The 18,901-nt window shown below is 38.2% G+C and overlaps 1 protein-coding gene across 1 annotated transcript in view; it reads right to left on the bottom strand.

Annotated features, from left to right (window-relative positions):
- Positions 1-18,901, bottom strand: part of AMMECR1 (AMMECR nuclear protein 1) — a 70,478-nt gene that overhangs the window by 32,970 nt on the left and 18,607 nt on the right. The window contains exon 3 of the mRNA XM_059859688.1: positions 5,528-5,638. Within this exon, the coding sequence (XP_059715671.1) occupies positions 5,528-5,638 (111 nt within the window). The remainder of the gene's footprint in view (positions 1-5,527; positions 5,639-18,901) is intronic.

Here is an 18,901-nt window from a genome sequence, read left to right as displayed (position 1 = left end):
TTATTAATTCCTCTGGAAGGCAACACCATCATAAATGACACATATCTATATACATCTTCTAATTTCTAAAGTGAAGTTGAATGCTGAACTGCCTTAATATACTTCAGCCCAGTTCTGACTCAGAACATATATATGTGCTATATATTATATGCTCTATATGAATATACATGTGTATATAATATTCAGTACTTAGGTATTTCCAAACGTCTTTCAAACACAGCTTTGGCTCAACCATCACTCTCTTTTGTAAGAAGTTCTAGTGATATGAAATTGCTACAAAGTGAGGAGAATAAACCCCTCCCCTCTGCTCCTGATGCCTGGCAGGTGAGCAGAACCTGCCTTATACTGGGCACCGGGTGATGCCCATGTCACAGCAACACTGTCAACCACCAACCCAGGGGGGTCCAAATTAGCAGAACAGCAGTCCTGCAAGCTCTTCAGCATTCTTGAACTCTCCTTAGGCCAGGGAGCCCCCATCCTTGGTCTGAGGGAAAAGCAGTACACCCTCTTAAGCATCAGTTTGGCACCCCATTTCCTACCTCCCCAGGAATGTAGAATGCTCTGAAATCACTCCAACAGAACCTTGTAATGCAGTAAGGGAATATGATGGTGTAACTGAGAGTTGCTTATACTGGAGATGTTTAGCCTGGAGAAGAAGAGGCTTAGGGGAGACCTTACTGCTCTCTACCTGCAAGGGAGTTGGAACAGGTGGGGTCAGCCTCTTCTTCCAAACAGCAAGTGACAGCTCAAGAAAAAATAGCCTCAAGTTGCACCAGGCATCATTTAGACTGGCTATTAGGAAGCATTTTTTCACCAAAAGGGCTGTCAACTATTGAAACAGGCTGTCCAAACAAGAGGTGGAGTCCCCAACTCTAAAGGGATTTAGAAGCCATGTAGACTTGGCACTTGGAGACATGTTGGAGTAGTGGCTTGGTAGTGCTGAGTTAATGGCTGGACTTGATGACCTTAAAGGTGTTTTTCAAGGTAAACAATTCTATGATTCAATGTGACAGATGAATATCTGAGGAGTCCCAGCTGACAGCATGCAGGGCATTTTTGTTCTTAAAACTTAGTGGATTTTATAGGTTGAACCCCCCCCTAGAAATTTTACCCTCCATGACTGCAGCTTGCTGTTAAGTGGGAGGTGGGAGTTACTCATTCTAGAGGGTTGTCTGTTCACTCAACTGGACATAGAACCATGTCAGCACATATGGCCCTAAGCACCCCTTCTCACCTGGAGATCTGTGCCCTCTCCCTCAGTGAAGGCAACCCTAAGAACTCAGAGGAGACCAGCAAGCACCTGCTTTTCACAGACACATACAAATGGAAAGGAAGCTCCCTGACTTTAAAAACAACACTGAACACAGAAGAATAACATAACCCTGGTGAGTTCAGGCTGTCATGAACCTACACTGCTCTCTGCAGAGTTTAATTACAAGTGTGACAATGTAAGCTTCATCTCACAATTATCAGGCACTTTTCCACTGATGGCCACCAGACAGTGTATTAACAAAATTTTAAAAAGCCAACTTTCAGCAGTGGTATACTATAAATCAAAGCCAAAAGGAGGACAGCCTGCAAAGTATTATCAGTGGGCAACACAGAAGCAACAATATGCTCTGAAATATTACGTGAGATGGTATTTGCACAAATTAATTCAACCTATGACTTCTGTCAACCACTGAAGGCCACAACAACTGTCAAAAACATGTAATTGCCCCAGCTCTGCAGTTCAAAAAATTTCAGTCAGATGAATGAGTATGCTTTGCCCTGTATCAACGGTAATGACTACCTACACCCACAGCAACACTGCTTGGCAGTAAAGGTTTTGGGAAGTTAGCACTGACCTGTGGGACTGATTATAGGGTTAGAGTAGTAAACTCAACTAAATACATGAAGGAAGTTGTCCTGTCTGTACAAAAACTTGTCACTACTCTTTAGCAAGTACAGCCAGCATCAATGTTAATGTGATCAGTTATTAAATATTTTTCCATTTCACCCCTTAAATTATCTTGCTGTATTTTACAGATGGGATAGTAAAATCTGGAATAGGAAGAAAGGGTAAGCGTTTCTGACAGAGAGAGTGGGAAGTACTGCAGCAACAAGGACTGACTCTTGAAATTGCTGACAGGGACAGAGCAGTACTTGACACCAGCAGTAGCCAAATCCTCATATGGAATGTACACCCAAATTCAGTTATGTGAAAGCTGGGTCATAGGTTTCATTTCCTTCCATCTTGTGCTTCTCATCCCCAGCTTCTCTTTGTTTTCTTTTGTTGATCAGCCACATCTAAGCTGAGTGTCAGCAGTCCTATTTCCCTCAGGTGGAGTGGTAAGTAGAACACACAACAAAAAAACTGCTTACATCACATAGTGAGTAGAGACAGGTCTATGCTAGTTAAAGGAAGGTGGTTAAACCCAGTTTTCAGCCATTAGGTTAATACACTTAAGCCTTGGGGTCCTCCAAAGTCTCTTTACTACTTTCTTCTGGGACAGCAGACTCTGCCACGTAACATCTCCCTTCACCTGCCTGTTCTCTACTACCTCCCTCCCCAGATACATATTCTAGCCTTGATGGGCTAAAACAACACAGAGTTAAAAATTCATGCATCTATACTTTTACATCCAATAGGCATAAAATATTACATCAAATTCTATGAAATAGATTAAAAACTAAAACTAAAATAAAGAACTAAAACCATTTTGTTCAATACCTCAAGTTTATAAAAGCAGGAGTTTAAAACTTCAGTGCCAAAACCTAAGTCTTACTGCTGTACAGAATACATGAAATAGTAATTTATCAACCTGTTATGAAATTCTGTGGTAACCTGCTTCCAAGTTCAGAGTATTTTCTTGAAGGAGCTGTAAAACATAAGGTATTTTTCATAATCTGGATTGGTTTATTTTTATGCATTCAGGTGGGATAGTCAATTTAACACTTTCAGTCTAAAGGACTATTTTAGCCATGGTAAAATTTCTTCATTCTAAAATGTAGTATTCAACACTGTAGAACATTTGGACATGGTTTACTCCTAGTAAAATGAAATACAAATCACCAAGTCTGAATCTCTCTCTCCATAAAGTTCTGTAGATGATTTTCATAATATACATCCTTTCCCCCGTGTTTCACTGATATAACTGCAGAGAAAATTGAATTTAACATGTAGATTTTATAAAGAATGCAGTCATAGTTTTTTTAACTATGGGTATTCTCATCCCTCCTCAGAACTTAGGCAGATGCATCCAATTAACGATGAATCATTCCACATAAATTTCCTGTTTAGAACATACTGGCAATATCAGCACAACAACCTACAGAGCTCAAAATGGTCACAGATCACCACCATTTTTGGTTCCACACCCAAAAAAGTGAAGGGTGGGGGTGTCCCAAGAAACAAACTGTTCACTCCAGATTCCTAGATGAACTATCAATATGCTACTTTAAAGAATTACACTGCTGTATGCAGATAGAGATGTGTATGCTACACATTGGATATGATATACAGCCAGAGATCACTAGAAATAACAGAATTTATTTACTGTGATCCACGGGACTAATCAGCATATTTGCAATAAAATTATGTGTGAAGGGAATTGTGGATATTTTGATTGCTAAGCACCAGGGCATTTGAAAACAGCTGTTCTTTTGGGCCATTTTACTGACTGAAAGCTGGGCCACCATTACACACCTTTTTGGGAACACCTTTTTGTACATTCCCATATGAACTCTACATTTCAGTGATCATATCTGAAGTTTGGTTGTTATTTTAAAAAAATAAAGCAACCTGGAAACATTTTAGTTACCATAAGCATAAAAAAGATTTACCATAAAAGGTAACAAGATCCAATATGCACTAAATTTTATATTTTATTTTAAAGTAACTTATGTATTTCTGAAGATATTTTTTAAAAATAGGCTGGTATGTAGTTTTATTTTCCTCATCTTGAAAATTTTTGATCTGTCCTCTAAAAAGTCTAGTATAAACTTCCACAGCATGTGGCCATCCTGTAAATACTGCACCGAAATTATTTCAGTTCCCTTTAATTTTCATCACTTTTCATGTATTTTGACTTCAGTTTTCCCAGAATTCAGTCAGGAATCATATAACCAGTTGTAAAGGTATTTAAGTGTACAACCCTGACAGATTTGTGAGAATGGAAAAATCTATGAGGAACAAAAACTATTTTCTTGAGCTATCACCTTATTCCTAGCCTCAGGGGGAAATTTTCTGTACAAGATGATTGTTCTTCATCAGGCACTGTAAAGCATACACCTAAATGAAACACTCTAGAGTACAGGGGGAAAGTTGGTTTTCATTCAGTTTGGCTCACTAATGGTTAAGATTTTAAGCTTTTTAACCCTCAACAAAGAAATTGCTTTGAATTTATTAAAAGGTTCTCCTCACTGACCATTTTGAATGCTGAGGTTTTAAAGGACACAAGCAGAAACATTCCAGAGTGCATAATAAATAAATTGAACACAATAAAGGTAACTAAGTCTTTCAGAAGTTTGTAAGGGCTTCAGGAGATGAGCAGTTATCTTCTTCAAGCTCAGCAGAGAAGCATGAAATGAACTTCAGGTTGCAACCAACTAGGGAGACATGTAAGAAAGAACATCTCCCATTCTAATATTATTTAATGCCAGAAGGGACAAGGCATTTTAACAGCAAAGAGGAAGATCCTGTAATGGACAAAAGTCTCAAATCTAAAGTGATCTGGAAGCACTAATTATTTTAAGTGATGATATTTTAGAGGTCTACAGAATGCAGCTTCTATTTTAAAGCACAATAAAGTCTATTGTAGCTGAAAGGAACAAAACTCCATTGATTCTTTAAAGAATAAACTTAAGAAAACTCTTAGAAAAAAAAGTAGAAAGCTTGCTACTAGCTCTAGTGATAAACTTATTAGTTTTCACTCTATGCAAAGGAAATGGAACAATATTAAGGTGAATGAATTTAGGTGTAGATCAAAACATGAAGATTATGCTGCCAGGGAGTGAAGGATTATCATTACTTACCTCCCTCATCCAGAAGCTTCCCACTCAGGGGCTGGGATGTATCTGAAGAGTAACATGTAATGGAAATTTGTAGCATTAAATTAACTGCAGCTGATTGGAAGCACCTGATGGAGAAGAGGTGAGAATACCTGCTGTTTTAGAAGTGTGAATAGGATAATCCCCAAATCTGACTTTCTGGTCTTCTGGCCTGACATTAACTACTAAGGTTAAAATTTGTCTGAACACTGGAAAAATACCATAATAATCAGTTACAATAAGCTACTGAAGAGTAGTTTACAGACCAATAAAATGAGAATAGGCTCAACTTATGATTTTTAACTGCAAGCATAGCCTCATGACACCAGCAGTCAAATATCCAGACAATACTCTCAGCATCAACAGGAGACACAGGTTTTCATTGACCCGTACAGTGACACAGCCAAAAAACCCAAAACAAACCAAAACACACCTATCATCTCCTCAACAGACTACTTAAATATGTAAGTCAAGGCTACAGAAAACAAATTCTTACCTAGTAAGTGTGTACTCCCTGAGTCCTGAGTGCAGGTTCATGGCAGAAAAAGTACCTATGCATCCTCGCAATCGCTTATCTCGACCGATCTTCCACGTTACAAACAGTGGGCTGTGGTAGGGAGGAAAAGAGAGACGTGATCACAGGAGCAATTTTGACAGTTGGTGTGAAATTTCAGGAACAGTGCCCTTCCATTTCAGGCAACAGGGGGCAAATCACTAAAGAGACTGTATCTGAACAGGACACAGCAGTGATAAATGTCCTTTGTAATTCTTTTGACTGTTCTAGAAACATTGTTCGTGTGATATAATAGAAAATAAGATTGCTGGAATAGTTTAGGGACAGAATGAAACTGCTTGGCAACAGATCCAATACGCTCAGTGTACCTTACCCATTAACCTTCTCCTGTGAATGGGAAAAGCCTCACCTTAGAGATCTGTATATAAGAAACCCTTTATGGAAGAGAAAAATACCCCTGCCACACTAGCCATCCATCCTCCTGAATACAAACACTTTGGTCCTAATACTGCCGAGAGAAATCCTTAGAAGACAACAAAATTTAGGAACACCCTCTAAACTTAAAGAACTATCAGAGGAAAGGCTATTTTCTCCATGAATCCCAAGTTAGCATTTAAAATTATCAAAAATTACCCGAAGTAGAGCAAAATCTCTAAGTTGAACACATGACCATGATAGTTACAAAGAAATACTAATAACAATCCAATTCATACACTAAATTAATCAGAAAGAGGAGAACCATACAGTCTTGGGGACCAAACCTTTCCTTGTAGTTCTAGAGAACTGCATTAATCAATACACAAATGAGAGAAAACTGCACTAATTTGAATTTCTCAAGGGAGTGCACATAGCATCTGGATACCAACCTTCACAAAAATTTCTAATACTGAGATGAACAGGGATGTTTAAAGAAGAAAAGCATGTAAAATTTACTCTTTTTCTTGAAAGGTGAAAATTCAAAGTACATTACATAGAGAAGAGTGCACTGTATTATATGAGATCAGTCACTGCACCACTGCACAGTGTAGCAGAGATGGGTGTAACTGTCCTGGGGGTCCATACATAGGGATGGGTGCACTTTGGGACTCTCAAGGAACAGCCCATATCCCTTTTCTCCTTCCACATCATCTGCTTTGTCTGGTGTGGCACAAGATACTTGTCCTGTGATGGCAGAAAAAGGATATGCCTCAGTCTGCAGCACTAACACAGCAGCATCCAGTCCTCTCCTAACTTGCTAAAACCTGTTCTCACCTGCTGGTACAGCAACTTCCTCCTTACTTGATGGAGCTGGACAAGTTCCCTTCTTTCAATGACAATGAATAAAAGAGGAAGCTGAAGTCATACTTTCCTTTTGGATTTCCTTTTACTTCTTTTTTACTGCCACCCCCACTCCCTTTTTAAAAAGTTGTTTAGTAAGTACTGTAAAGCATAAAGCCAAAAGGGCCCATTACCAAACATTTAATAAAATGTGGGTTATTGCACTATTTTCCATTCAGATCAACAACTGGCATTTTACTACATTTTCAAGAAAGGTATCCCAGTCACCAACTGGGATATGGTACCAACAAAATTATTAGATCATAAAGGCACTGAAACCAGTCTCTCCCCTTGAACAGAAATAAGCATGAGTAAGACTCAAAATGGACTTTAGGATTATTCTCTTGACCTTTATCTTTGGATTATGAGATTTATTAGCTGCAATACACTTAGTGGAGGGCTGTAATTCAGGGAAACATATACATATTTACTTTCCTGTGAAAACTGAATTTCTTCTAAGGTGTACAATTACTGCTACTTTAAAAGGACAAGAGAAGACCAGAGAACTTCACTGGTGGTCAAATAACACTGAAACATTTGCATACACTTTGAAGGTCCTTGTCAATGAGTACAAGACAAAATGTAGAAGTTATATACATATATTTTTGTACTACTGGTAGTAGGAGTATAAATACACTGTTCTGAGTGAGTTGGGTAAATGAACCACCACTGGTAGCCATTATTACTATACAACACAAAGCCTGACTAAAGATGTTTTTCCAACCTTTCAACTTCAGTATTGCTCCCCAGAAGCCACTAAAGGTATGAGGATGTCTACACAGGAAATCTAAGCCTACTGAACAGAATTACCCAATTACCATCACAGATCTCTTCAAAGTGTAATATGGACCACAGGTTCAGAACAGTCAGTGACTCAAGAGGATTCTAACTCTAAAAATTCAAGAAATAAGGCTGAAAGAGACCTTCGGGGCTCCTACTATTGTAAGGAATAATTATATAATTCTGTTCATAAATGAGCCATATTCTACTGTCAGCAATAGAAATAATGGAGACAAAATCCCCAAAATGAAAAATCTGAAGCTTGCCTCAAAACCTTACTGAAGTTCAGAACCTCTGGAAACATTCCAATTTCCTGCCAAAATGTTTTCCCAGCCAGCTTGTACCTATCTATTCTTGTGCCAACATTGTCCTTAAGTTTAAACAGTTCTTTCCTTTCCTGGTTATTATTCCCCAAAGTGTTTATAGAAATAATTCACATGCCTCTTCAGACTTCACTTTGCTGAGCTGAATGGGATGTGCTCATTCAGTTTCCTCTCAAAGGGGACCTTTCCATTCTGACCATCACATCTCTTCTCTACACTTTTTTCCAGTTTAAATTTGCCTTCTTGAACATCCATGTTTGGAACTGCAGACAGAATTACAGAGAAAGGTCTGGCACCTGAATCGACGCTTCCATCTCTGAACTAGGAACACTGCTACTTTTTAGTACTAGCTCTTACAGCCTAATACAAAATCTTCAGAGAGCATTTCTAGTCTTACACTAAACAAAGACCATAGAAAACCTGCTCACAGAAGCTAGACAAGCTATGGGGAGAAAAGAGTATTTTTCTTACTAGTGATGCTATTTTGCTTTTTATTGGCATCCTTGGCTTCAGCTGCCAGCATATCTTCCTCAAGGCTGTAATTCTTTCCTTGTGTTCTTAAGCCAATAACCCACAAATAAACTTGCTATCTGACATAACTGCAAATTTAAAGCTAAAGTCCCAAACTCTACAGATATTGATGCTAAAAGCAGCTAAGGAAATTGGTTCATATTCAACTAGAAAAAAACCTTTTTTTCATCTGTTACCTGTTTTTCTTAAAATAAAAACAAGAGTTTTTTGAGTAAAAATGCATCTAACAATGCATTTTTGAGCAATGCATCTTTAGTAAGAAGAAGGAAAGGTTGCAGATGCTTGGATTTCTCATTATTCAATGATGTAGAGCAAGGATATGCATGGCATCCTGGAGATCAGTCTTCTTTTTGCCTAAAGAAGTTTGAAACCACATATCCCACAGGAATCCAAGAGCATATTGGGTGGAGTGCTCTCACCTTTCTGTCTGGTTCCCTCTTGATGTAGTCAGAAAGCTGCAGATGTTGTTGTTTGTTAGTTTTAAAAAAAAACAACGTTCACAAAACCAGACTCCAGCTATTATACCCTTCTCATTAATGAAAAAACTAGGCAGCCCTATACTTCACCTGAGCATTAATCTGTTACAACTCCTGGAGAACTGGAACAATCCCCCTGGAGGCCACAATGTATAAACCTATCTAAACACTGAAAGCAAATATCAGGAACAGTCTCTGATACATCATGCTCAAAAAGTGTGCTTAGGGCATTGCTAAGGCTTCACAGCCAAAATCGCCTAAACCAATTACTCACCTGTTCCTATATGTTACTGAAAATATTCAGACTGAAAGCAGAAGTCTGCATGCTATTTTAGCAATCAGTCAGCTACCACAGTTAAGAGTCATCATGCCAGTAACTTACACTGACATCATGCAGAATGCACTGTTAAAAATAACTTCTTTCAATATAAAGCAGCACTAGATACAAGCTGCCTCTTATTTACCCAAAAAGTGAAGGGATCCTTTAAGTTCGGGTGTGGGAGAGAAAGCAAGAACCATGAATAAACGGGTCTTGTCCTGGTACCACCAGTATAAAAGTTTCTCTTCCTTGTTGTGGATGTGGAGACAAAGAAAGGGGAGGAAGGTGAGAAGAACAGAGGAAAGAAAGGGTAACAGACAAAGAATATTTCTTTACTTTCACAGAAGATGAGTGAGAAATGTTTGTTTCATTTGAAGACTTCCAAGTAATAAAAAACTTGGAAGACTTTGAAGTGAAAAGGACTTAACTTGATGAACTGGGAGGTAAAACGATATTTAGACAAACACTTTAATTACAGTTATTTAACCACTACCTCTTATAACCACAGAAGGTAAGACAGCCTCTACAGCCCTCATGTTACTTGACACCCAGAGCTGTAGGATCTGACACTTGGAAAAGCTGCACACTCATCCCTTTGTAAGACCACAGTGCTTCCACTTCAGCTCTGAGGATCTCCAAGCTCTCACACTCCCAGGAAGCACTCGGAACAAGCAAAGTGCACTGCCAGCATTTTCCTTTCCTTTTGTTTCACACAAGTGAATGAGCTATTGTCCCCCAGTTTCAGAAATTTTAGGATTATATTCTTTCACATGAAGCTTACTCTGTCTTATTTGTGATCATGCTACACCTTCTAATAACACTAAACCTTCACATAATACTGTTTCCAACTAGAAGCATCTGGAGGAAAAGGAATTCAAGTCTGCCACTGGGACAGTCTGCTGGGAGCCCTCCTGCATAGGTGCAGTGCCAGCCCTGTCTGGAAGCACAGAAAGCAGCCTCCCTCCTGTAACTGATGCACTCAACCCCAGCACTCTCCAAGCTGGGACATTTCCAGCTGTCACAATTCCATGAATTAACTCTCATTACTCGATAGCAGAGAATACAGCTCAGGAGTGAAGGAGGCAGCACACCTCCCCCAACAGCTTTATCAAGGGCACCTGCAGAGCTCTGAGGTATGCTGGAAGTACCTGGTTTGTGATGAAAGGGGAAACTTGCTGGATAGAACTACAGAGCTGGTCAACGATCACAAAAACATCTGCTGTCTCAAACAGTCATCATCATATAAGCACACAAAGTGGGGCAAGGACATTTTAGCTCACCAGATATATTACAGAAAAAGTCTGCTAAGACACAAAGTCAAGACAGGAGTTCATGAATCTCCAAAGGAGAATAAGAGAACAGCAACAGCCTCCCATCCACATTTACAAAGACAGAATTTGGTCAATGCAGACAATTAATACATACAGTTTTCCAGAAGCTGAGAGAAGCAACAAAAGGAAGTCAGTAGCTTCTCAGAGGAGCCCAAAGCTCCTTCCTCAAAGGAAAAAGGCTCAAGTGCACAAAGGCTGGCAATCACAGCAACACATCTAATATGAAAAATTGGAGAAGACAGACAGAAAAACAGCAAAGCACAAGAAGACGCACAACTAAGACAATCGACTTGCAAAGTATGAATATAAATTAGTATAAAGGGAAAACCCCCACTCTGCTCACAGAATCATTTATGAGAAGAAAGAGTAAGACAAGGAAATTGTTTGCCAGCTACTCAGAAACTTAGGGGAACATCTGGTAACAGAAGATGCTAAGAAACCCACACTGTAAGACATTCAATTAAAGAAAGTCTTAATGGTAAGAAACATTGAATGTTGGGATTGACTGCCTTGGAGGATGTACAGCTGCCATCACCAGTATATTCTGAAAGGCCTCCAAAAACTGGTCACTGTCAAGAAAGCTGTAGATATATTTGATTCCATCCTTTAACAAGAGAAAAGATCAAATGGCCTCCTGATGTTCACTGCAGACTCCTTTTCGAATTTTGTATGATGCACGGTAAGAGAACAAAGGGACAATTCACACATGAAACTGTGTGTAAAACTGTGGGAGAGAACTGTCATCACAAATCCCATAGTCAAAAATAATCTGAAAAACCCACATCCATATTATAGTTCTGTATATTTCCTTCTATGTAGCACTATTGCAGAATTGAGTAGAGAAAGAGAGATATGTAATATTAACCATATTTCAAGGATCAGAAAAAATAATTTATTGCTTCAAGGAACAGAAGACTGAATAGCTTTCTTGAGGTTCAAGGTGCTCTTTAACTTTTTCTGAATCCAGAATAGAAACCCAGTTTCTTCATCTCAAGTCCAAAAAACATCCTAAAATGAAAATTTAGAGAAGTTCATATATTATATTTTTCCTGTTCTGAAAGTCAGTTTTTCCTGTTCTGAAAGGCTCTAAAGAGCCTTTTGGGCTAGCTGCAAACAATAAGTTGGGTTTTTTTCACTACAGTGACACTTAACACATATTTTGACACTAGCTGTTAACACCACAGTTTGCTTGACTAGTTTTACACAATCAAAAAAAGAATTAGCTACCAAGTAAAGTCTCAAATCCATTCCCCTGCCTGTGTCAAATCACCTGTATGTAAGAAACCTCAACTTTTTAGGACAGCAAATTTTTTTTCCAGTAAAATCCACAAAGACTGGAGCACAGATTTCCCCAAACAGAAGGAAATTTATTCCATGACAACATTTTTCTTCCATGTGGGAAACATGCTGAACTTCTTAAACACAGTCTGCATTGCAATACTCCTTCAACACAGTCAATGAAGAAGGCTCATTACTGCCAATGCATGGTGATCCAAAGACAATCACAACCTACAGGTTTCACAAGCCTGCAATTTTTGAATTTAAAATACTATACAATCACTGAAAAGGTTATTAATTACTTCTGAGGGTACAGCATATTCTTTCAGTCATTCTCAGGACTAAATGAGCAACTCTTCCAACTACTGTATTTCAGAAATCAACATTTAGAGATTGATTTCATTAGGCATGTAAACCACTTAGTATATTTGGTGATCTTCCTGAAATGATCATGCGCCCTAGAGAGATCAGCCTCAAACCTGAGCTGCTAGGTGTGAATTTGTTAGTAAGTTCTGCTTATCTAAGCAGCTAATCTTAAGGAAGGTCAGAAAGCAGCTACTATTTTAAGAATATCTAGTTTAAACAAGAGTATAATCAGGGTTAAAAATAAAAGGACTGCTGCCTCACAGGTCATTTTCTAAAGTGAGCCTACAACACCTTAATTAAGGTCACATTAAAAACAGACAAAAAAGGACATAAATTCACAAATACAGCTAGAATCTGTGTCTGCTCCTTCAGCTGCAGCATCAGAGCTGCTATTCTTGTACTCTCTATTACACGAGCTCAGGCAACACAGGCAGCATGCCACATAAGAGAGGGTACAAGCAACAATTTATAGGGGGATGACAAGAAATTTTAGGTATGTTCAGACTGAATGCTCAGTCAGACATGACCAACAAAACATCAGAACAAATGAAAAAGTCATTATTTTGTACTTTCTCCCTTTAACTCTCAGAAGACAACCCCTCAAGTTCATGAAACAAATTGAGTTTCTATGACATATGTTCCTAAGTTTGCTGTTCGCTTTGCTAAAATACATATTTACATGTAACAAAACTCAGAGTGCCTCAGAAATCACACAATTCTGGTTATGCATAGCTTATTAAGCATTGCTAATAAACGTGTGAATATCTACAGTTCCTCAGACTGCACTTCTAAGAAAACCTTCAAAATCATGACATTCTCCACAGTGATATTTCTCAGGGCACTACAGTCACTTAAGGTCTGCAGTCCTACAGGTCACAGCGCACCTGGAAATTCCTCAGGACGGCATCTTCCTTAGAGGTGAATTAATTACTCACTTCATTGCTCAGAGTTACTGATGAATCTTTAGGCCCATATAACTTGTTTTAAGGTAAGACACTTGAATTGTCCTCTAAAATGGAATGTTTATCTTCCACGAATTCCCAACATTATAATTTCAACTGGGTACAAACTGTATTTGTACAAGGGACTGATGTGTCACACAGCTGAGTATGCGCACACTAACCAAGAAGAAACACCAGTTCATCAGCTCAGTCTGCTTCAAATTACAACACTTTGACAATGCTCCAACCACAGGTCTTTTCTACCACAAACTCCAAGATCATCAAGCTGTTTTATACCTCAATCAGCAGGTATCAGGTTTATACATCTGGAAAGATGCTAAACCATTAACTGAAGTAATCTAGAATTGAGTATCTTTAGAGCATCAAAGCCTAGGGCTGTACTTTAGTCACTAAAGCCATTTGTATCTCCAAGAAATTAAGATCAAATTAAAATAAGTATCCAACAGAGATCCTCTGCAGTTAGGCCAGAAGGTATACATATAGATTTGGCTATGTTATTTAATTGAGAAGAGGTTTTTTTTCATTAAAAAAATAAATCAAGCCTTAGAAATATTTCTAACCCATACAGCTGTGAGGAAAGCTTTCCAAGTATGACCCAAGTATTAGTCAATACAGTATCACAAGGTTATTCCAGCTTCTTGGCTGCTGATCTTAGCAACATTAATGTTAGCACAGCCTTTATGTTTACTATTTCTTGTCAGAATCATCCATGCAACAGGGAAACCATTAGTCATTTCAAACTGAAAATACTCTTTGCAATGATGAACAGCGGCATGAAGCCGGCACCCACACAAAACAGGGAGGGGACAACATGATTAGAGAGTAGATAGGAGGAATCAAAAAGCAAGGAAGAATAAAATATAAAATTCAATGCTCCTCAAAAGACTACAGAAGTGAAGGAGCTGTGGGGAAATAGAAGAGTTTTTCACCTTCCTCTGAATGTCAAGTAGAACATGTCTCTCAGTTTTAAGTAACAGAAGCTATCAATGTAGACTAGAGCTACCAGAATGGGACAAAGGGTTACAGTCTCTTTATGTCACAGCACTTGTGATGCCAAGGCTCCTCACCAGGGCATTTTCACAGTACTTTCTGTGATCATGCACACCATGATCCCTTGTTCTTCCATATTTACCTCTGACTAGCCAGGTTTAGCCTTCGATCTTGTAAACTTCTGCTAATCCTATCCAAGTCCTGACCAGCAGGATAAACACACAGAAGCCTGCTTCTCAAAAAAACCCAACTATCTCTATGTCAACACCAAAAAATTAAAAGACAGTGATTAATCAGCTTTGCTTTTTAAAAAGCCTTATTGTTCCATAAATATTCTTTTCATTAAAGGTGCCTACAAGTCTCTCAGCACAGGTCTGGAGCAATGCAGCTTGAAGACAGACATCCCTTGACTATTTCCAGGCGAGCATATTTATCTGAGCAGCACAGTGCCATATGTAGGAGAGCAGATAGGATGGCTCTGCACTTGGCCTAGATGATTCTGGCTCTTATTAAGCACCAGATCAGGAATCGCTGAACTGTACACTGTTTTGTAACAAAGCCATTAACATGCAATACTCCTCTGATGAACATTATCACCCTCACACAATTTGAGATGTGACAAGGTATTACAGAATAAACATGTATTCCTGCCTCCATCATACTCTAAAGTCATTACATTTCAAAACTCATTTTTCTGCTTATTGTGCTCCTTTCTGTATTCCATGTGTTTTTCGGCTTTCTTTCCCTACCCCCACTCCTTTCATTTCCTCTTCCATTTCTGTTCTCCCTCCATCTTTTTCATACTTAAATCTCCCTTTGCAACCAGTTTTTAAAAAGGGGGGCGGGGAAAGAAATCATGTAATACTCAAGTTGCTGTACTCCACATGCCCATTACAAGTCAGGGAGAAAGTCCTCAACCCTCACTAAATAAGTCTCTATTTGCTTAATAAATTCCCTTCATTTTGATTACAACTTCTGAAGCATTCAACATGTTCCCAAAAAAATCAGCAAAAGGTTATGAGAAAGTGGGGTTTGAATTTTGAAATCCAGACTTTCAGGTTCTTTGGAACTTCTCTTACCAAAGCAATGCCTAATCTTTCCTGACAGCACACATGCTTATTAAACACATCCAGGGTAAGGACTGTATCTCCAGATAAAATTCTGCTCTACTGTCAAAAGCACCCAAGAACAAGTGCCACCACATTCCAGGTTATTAAGGCACCGTAATTTGCAATATTTAATAAAATTATGTAACAATATATATACACATTATAGAACTCTTCACATTTATGCTCTGACCTACTTAAGCAATTCTTTTTCCTCAATTGCACAATTATGAACCAGAGCAGAAAAATCAGACTTTATGAAGTTCATAAATCAATTCAGTGTCATTACAAACTATTAAAACTATTACTTCAGAATCTTCAGTCACCTAATTATGACTTTCTATAGGACATTTTAAAATGTTCTGAAGAAATATACTTTTGTTTCCTTGATACCTTTATGAGTAGTCATCCATTATACTCCTTTTAATTAAATCAAACTGACTTCAGATTATACACAAAGTCCTGGTTTGTTGAGAAAAACTATTCACAAAGCAAAGCTGGTATTTCCACCTCTCTCATTCCTCAGACAACATTACACTATTTTATGTTCCCGTAGGTAGCTCTCAATAGAAACACCAGGAAAACACTTATCAAGAAACTCTGGCTACATTTGAAGTTTTTCAAGTTAGATAGGTTCCAGCCAAAGTCACCTCCCCACCCAAGTTTCAAAGAAAGTGGGCAACTTCAAACCACAAGCAGCTCTTATATCGAAAAATGAGCTCAAACACATGTACCCATTCACAAACTAACAAGTCTTCAACTTATCAAGGACTGGCACTACTTATCCAAAGTAACACTATGAAGTCTCCTCTCCAGAAGGACCAAGTAGTCCTGAACTAGAGATAGTCATGTCAAAGAAAAACATTTTAAAGGGGGCAGAATAGTCAGTCTAATAACATAACTGGATGCTTTGCAAGTTAAAGTTGAAGCAATTTCAGGACCATCAAAGATCTCAGGTATAGTTTGTGATCACTCTAGGTACAGACTGGAATTGAGACAAAATATTTCCACTGGAAGTATTTTCCTTTCCATAGTAACTTTTTCACAATTAATGCTTTGAAAGGATTCAGCCAAAAACTTTTCTAAAATTCCATCAATGTATCCAAACCCATATGTTTTAAGAACACCACATGAAACATGTTTTAGAAAGCCGTGTAAGATCCCCAGAACTTCTACCCCATAAAACTGTGCTAAAGAAATCTCATAAGAATAGCTCCAGCTCCTATATTTTTATTTTCTTAGAAGTCACTAGCAAAAATGCAGCAAACATTAGTTTTGAGGCACTGCTATAATGTTTCCCCTTCTATCACTAGCAGAATGATGCAGGCATAAAATCAGTTTTGAAATTTGATAGAGAAAAAGCATTCTCCAAGCACTAAAAGTCTGCAAGCTTTGTGCCACAGCATTATTTCCATTCTTTTAAGAGGGAAAACAATTCCATGCTCATGAGTAGTTGCTGCATATTTACTACAAACCAGGAGCCAGCAAACATTGTTTTGCATAGAGTTCAGACAGCATCGTAACAAATTACTCCGACCTTCAGAGTCTACACAGAACACCTTAAAAGAGAGTCTGTTCTCATTGCCAGTGAAGATACTGAATTTTTCACTCTGATTAGACTTGCCAATTTTACCCAAATTGCCAGTGACCACCGGATTTTCATAAACTATTTTTTTTGTTCTGCTGAAATATTACTTGAAGGAGTTACTCAAGCCATTAATAGAAAATCAGGATTTACAGTTAATAGACAGTCACACAAAATTTTATTAGAGATGTATCTGGGATTCTCCTGCTACAGACTAATCATTACTTATGTTTTAATGAATTTCAGCTAACTGTGAGACACACTCTTCATTCAAAATATCAGATCAGTAAGTAGAAGGTGGCAATGCAATGTAGGCAATTTGTTCTGGAAAATAACTTTCTTAATTAAGTTCAGACACTTTATACAAACAAGACAGTAGGTATAGTCAGAAAGACATCCATTTGGACCTTTAAAATGCTTTCTGTTAGTTGCCAAATACATGATGCATGCTAAGACAGAAGCACCTAAGGGCACAACATAAACAGATGAACAAACAATTTTTTGCCAATAACTTAAGAGTTTGCCAAGCCTCTGAGAAATTAACACACAGGACTTTTCTGCTTAAGTGGAACTTGGTTCAAAGGATTGAGAAATATTTAAAGAAACCTAAGGAAAAAACCTGAAACTACACACGATTTTTTTATAGCAATAATATATTACAAAACTTATATGCCAAGGCATCAGCTGACAGGAGAGACTGCAGTTCAGCCAAACATTCAAAATTATTCCTTTAAAAATCATTGCTCCTTATTTTAAATTACATATTTTTAAGTCCACTGCATAACAGTAGCTTGCAGGAGGCTTGATACACGAGGAAGCAAACAAGAAGATGCCTTAGCATTTACTTTCAGGTTTTTAGAATTGATTTTCTAAACGTTTAACTTTGAAAATTTAGTAAACATTCAATAATTTTGGAAGTGGTTTCAAGAAGCTCACAATAATGCAAGAGGAGCAAAAAAACAAGCCTCAGAAGAATCTGAATTTGCCCTCTAATTCAGACTTCACTTACTCAACAGCTGGAATAAATTAATTACTATTGAATCAATGCATTCTAGACTGCACTGCTTGTATAGAACTTAGCCATGTAATTTAAGCAATGAGATGACACGTCTAAGATAGTGTAAATACAGGGATGGAATTAGAGCCAAATGGAATTTATAGTTTTGATCAAGATGTAATACAAGACAGCACTTTTAAGATGGACAAAGATGATTCAAAATCACAGAGTTGTCACTGGATTGAAAATCTGTGGAAACTGGATGCTTTTAAGGAAGACAGCCATCTCTCAGTCAGCATAGGTATAGAACACAGGATATGCTTTCAGATGCATTGGATGATCTCTCATTGTCTTCCCACCCCTTAAATCACTAATGACTGCATCAAGGATATGAGTAACAGTGAAGTCCAGAGCTGTTGCTTAAATAAATACAGACTCACTGCAACCTCCCACCCCCAGACAGCCATACACTCTCTTGCTCTACAATGAACACTTGATAGAAGAACTAATCTGGTTAAAAATATCTCTCTCCTTTTTGCCAATTTAGCCTAGATAAAGTGTGCTTCCTCTGTTTCACTGTGTGGGGCATGCATAGGGATGTCAGCTCAAAAAGAGGAGAAGCAAAAGGGGCAGTAAAAATGGCAATGAGATCACTACTTATATTTGCATCTCACAAGAAGAAACACATGCAGTACAGCTTAAACAACAGGAAACAGCAGTAAGATTATTAAAGAGAGGTAATTACTTTCATGAGGACAGCCTATACTGCTGGAAAAAGCAGAGGAGCTTTCAGACACATTGCTTTAGCAGATTATGCAACACACAAGGCAGAACAAAACTGGTCATGAGGTGAACATGACCACGCTAACCTTGAAAAAGAACACACTAAGCACTCAGGCAACAGAGAGGTGTGTTAGCAATGGGCCAGGTGACTGGTCACTGATGCCTTTGGAAGAGAATACACTGCAGTTAGTGAGACAAAGATGCAGTAATAC

This window comes from Haemorhous mexicanus, chromosome 14, assembly GCF_027477595.1.
Source record: "Haemorhous mexicanus isolate bHaeMex1 chromosome 14, bHaeMex1.pri, whole genome shotgun sequence".
Lineage (NCBI taxonomy): Eukaryota > Metazoa > Chordata > Aves > Passeriformes > Fringillidae > Haemorhous > Haemorhous mexicanus.
This window is presented reverse-complemented; position numbering and strand designations above follow the sequence as displayed.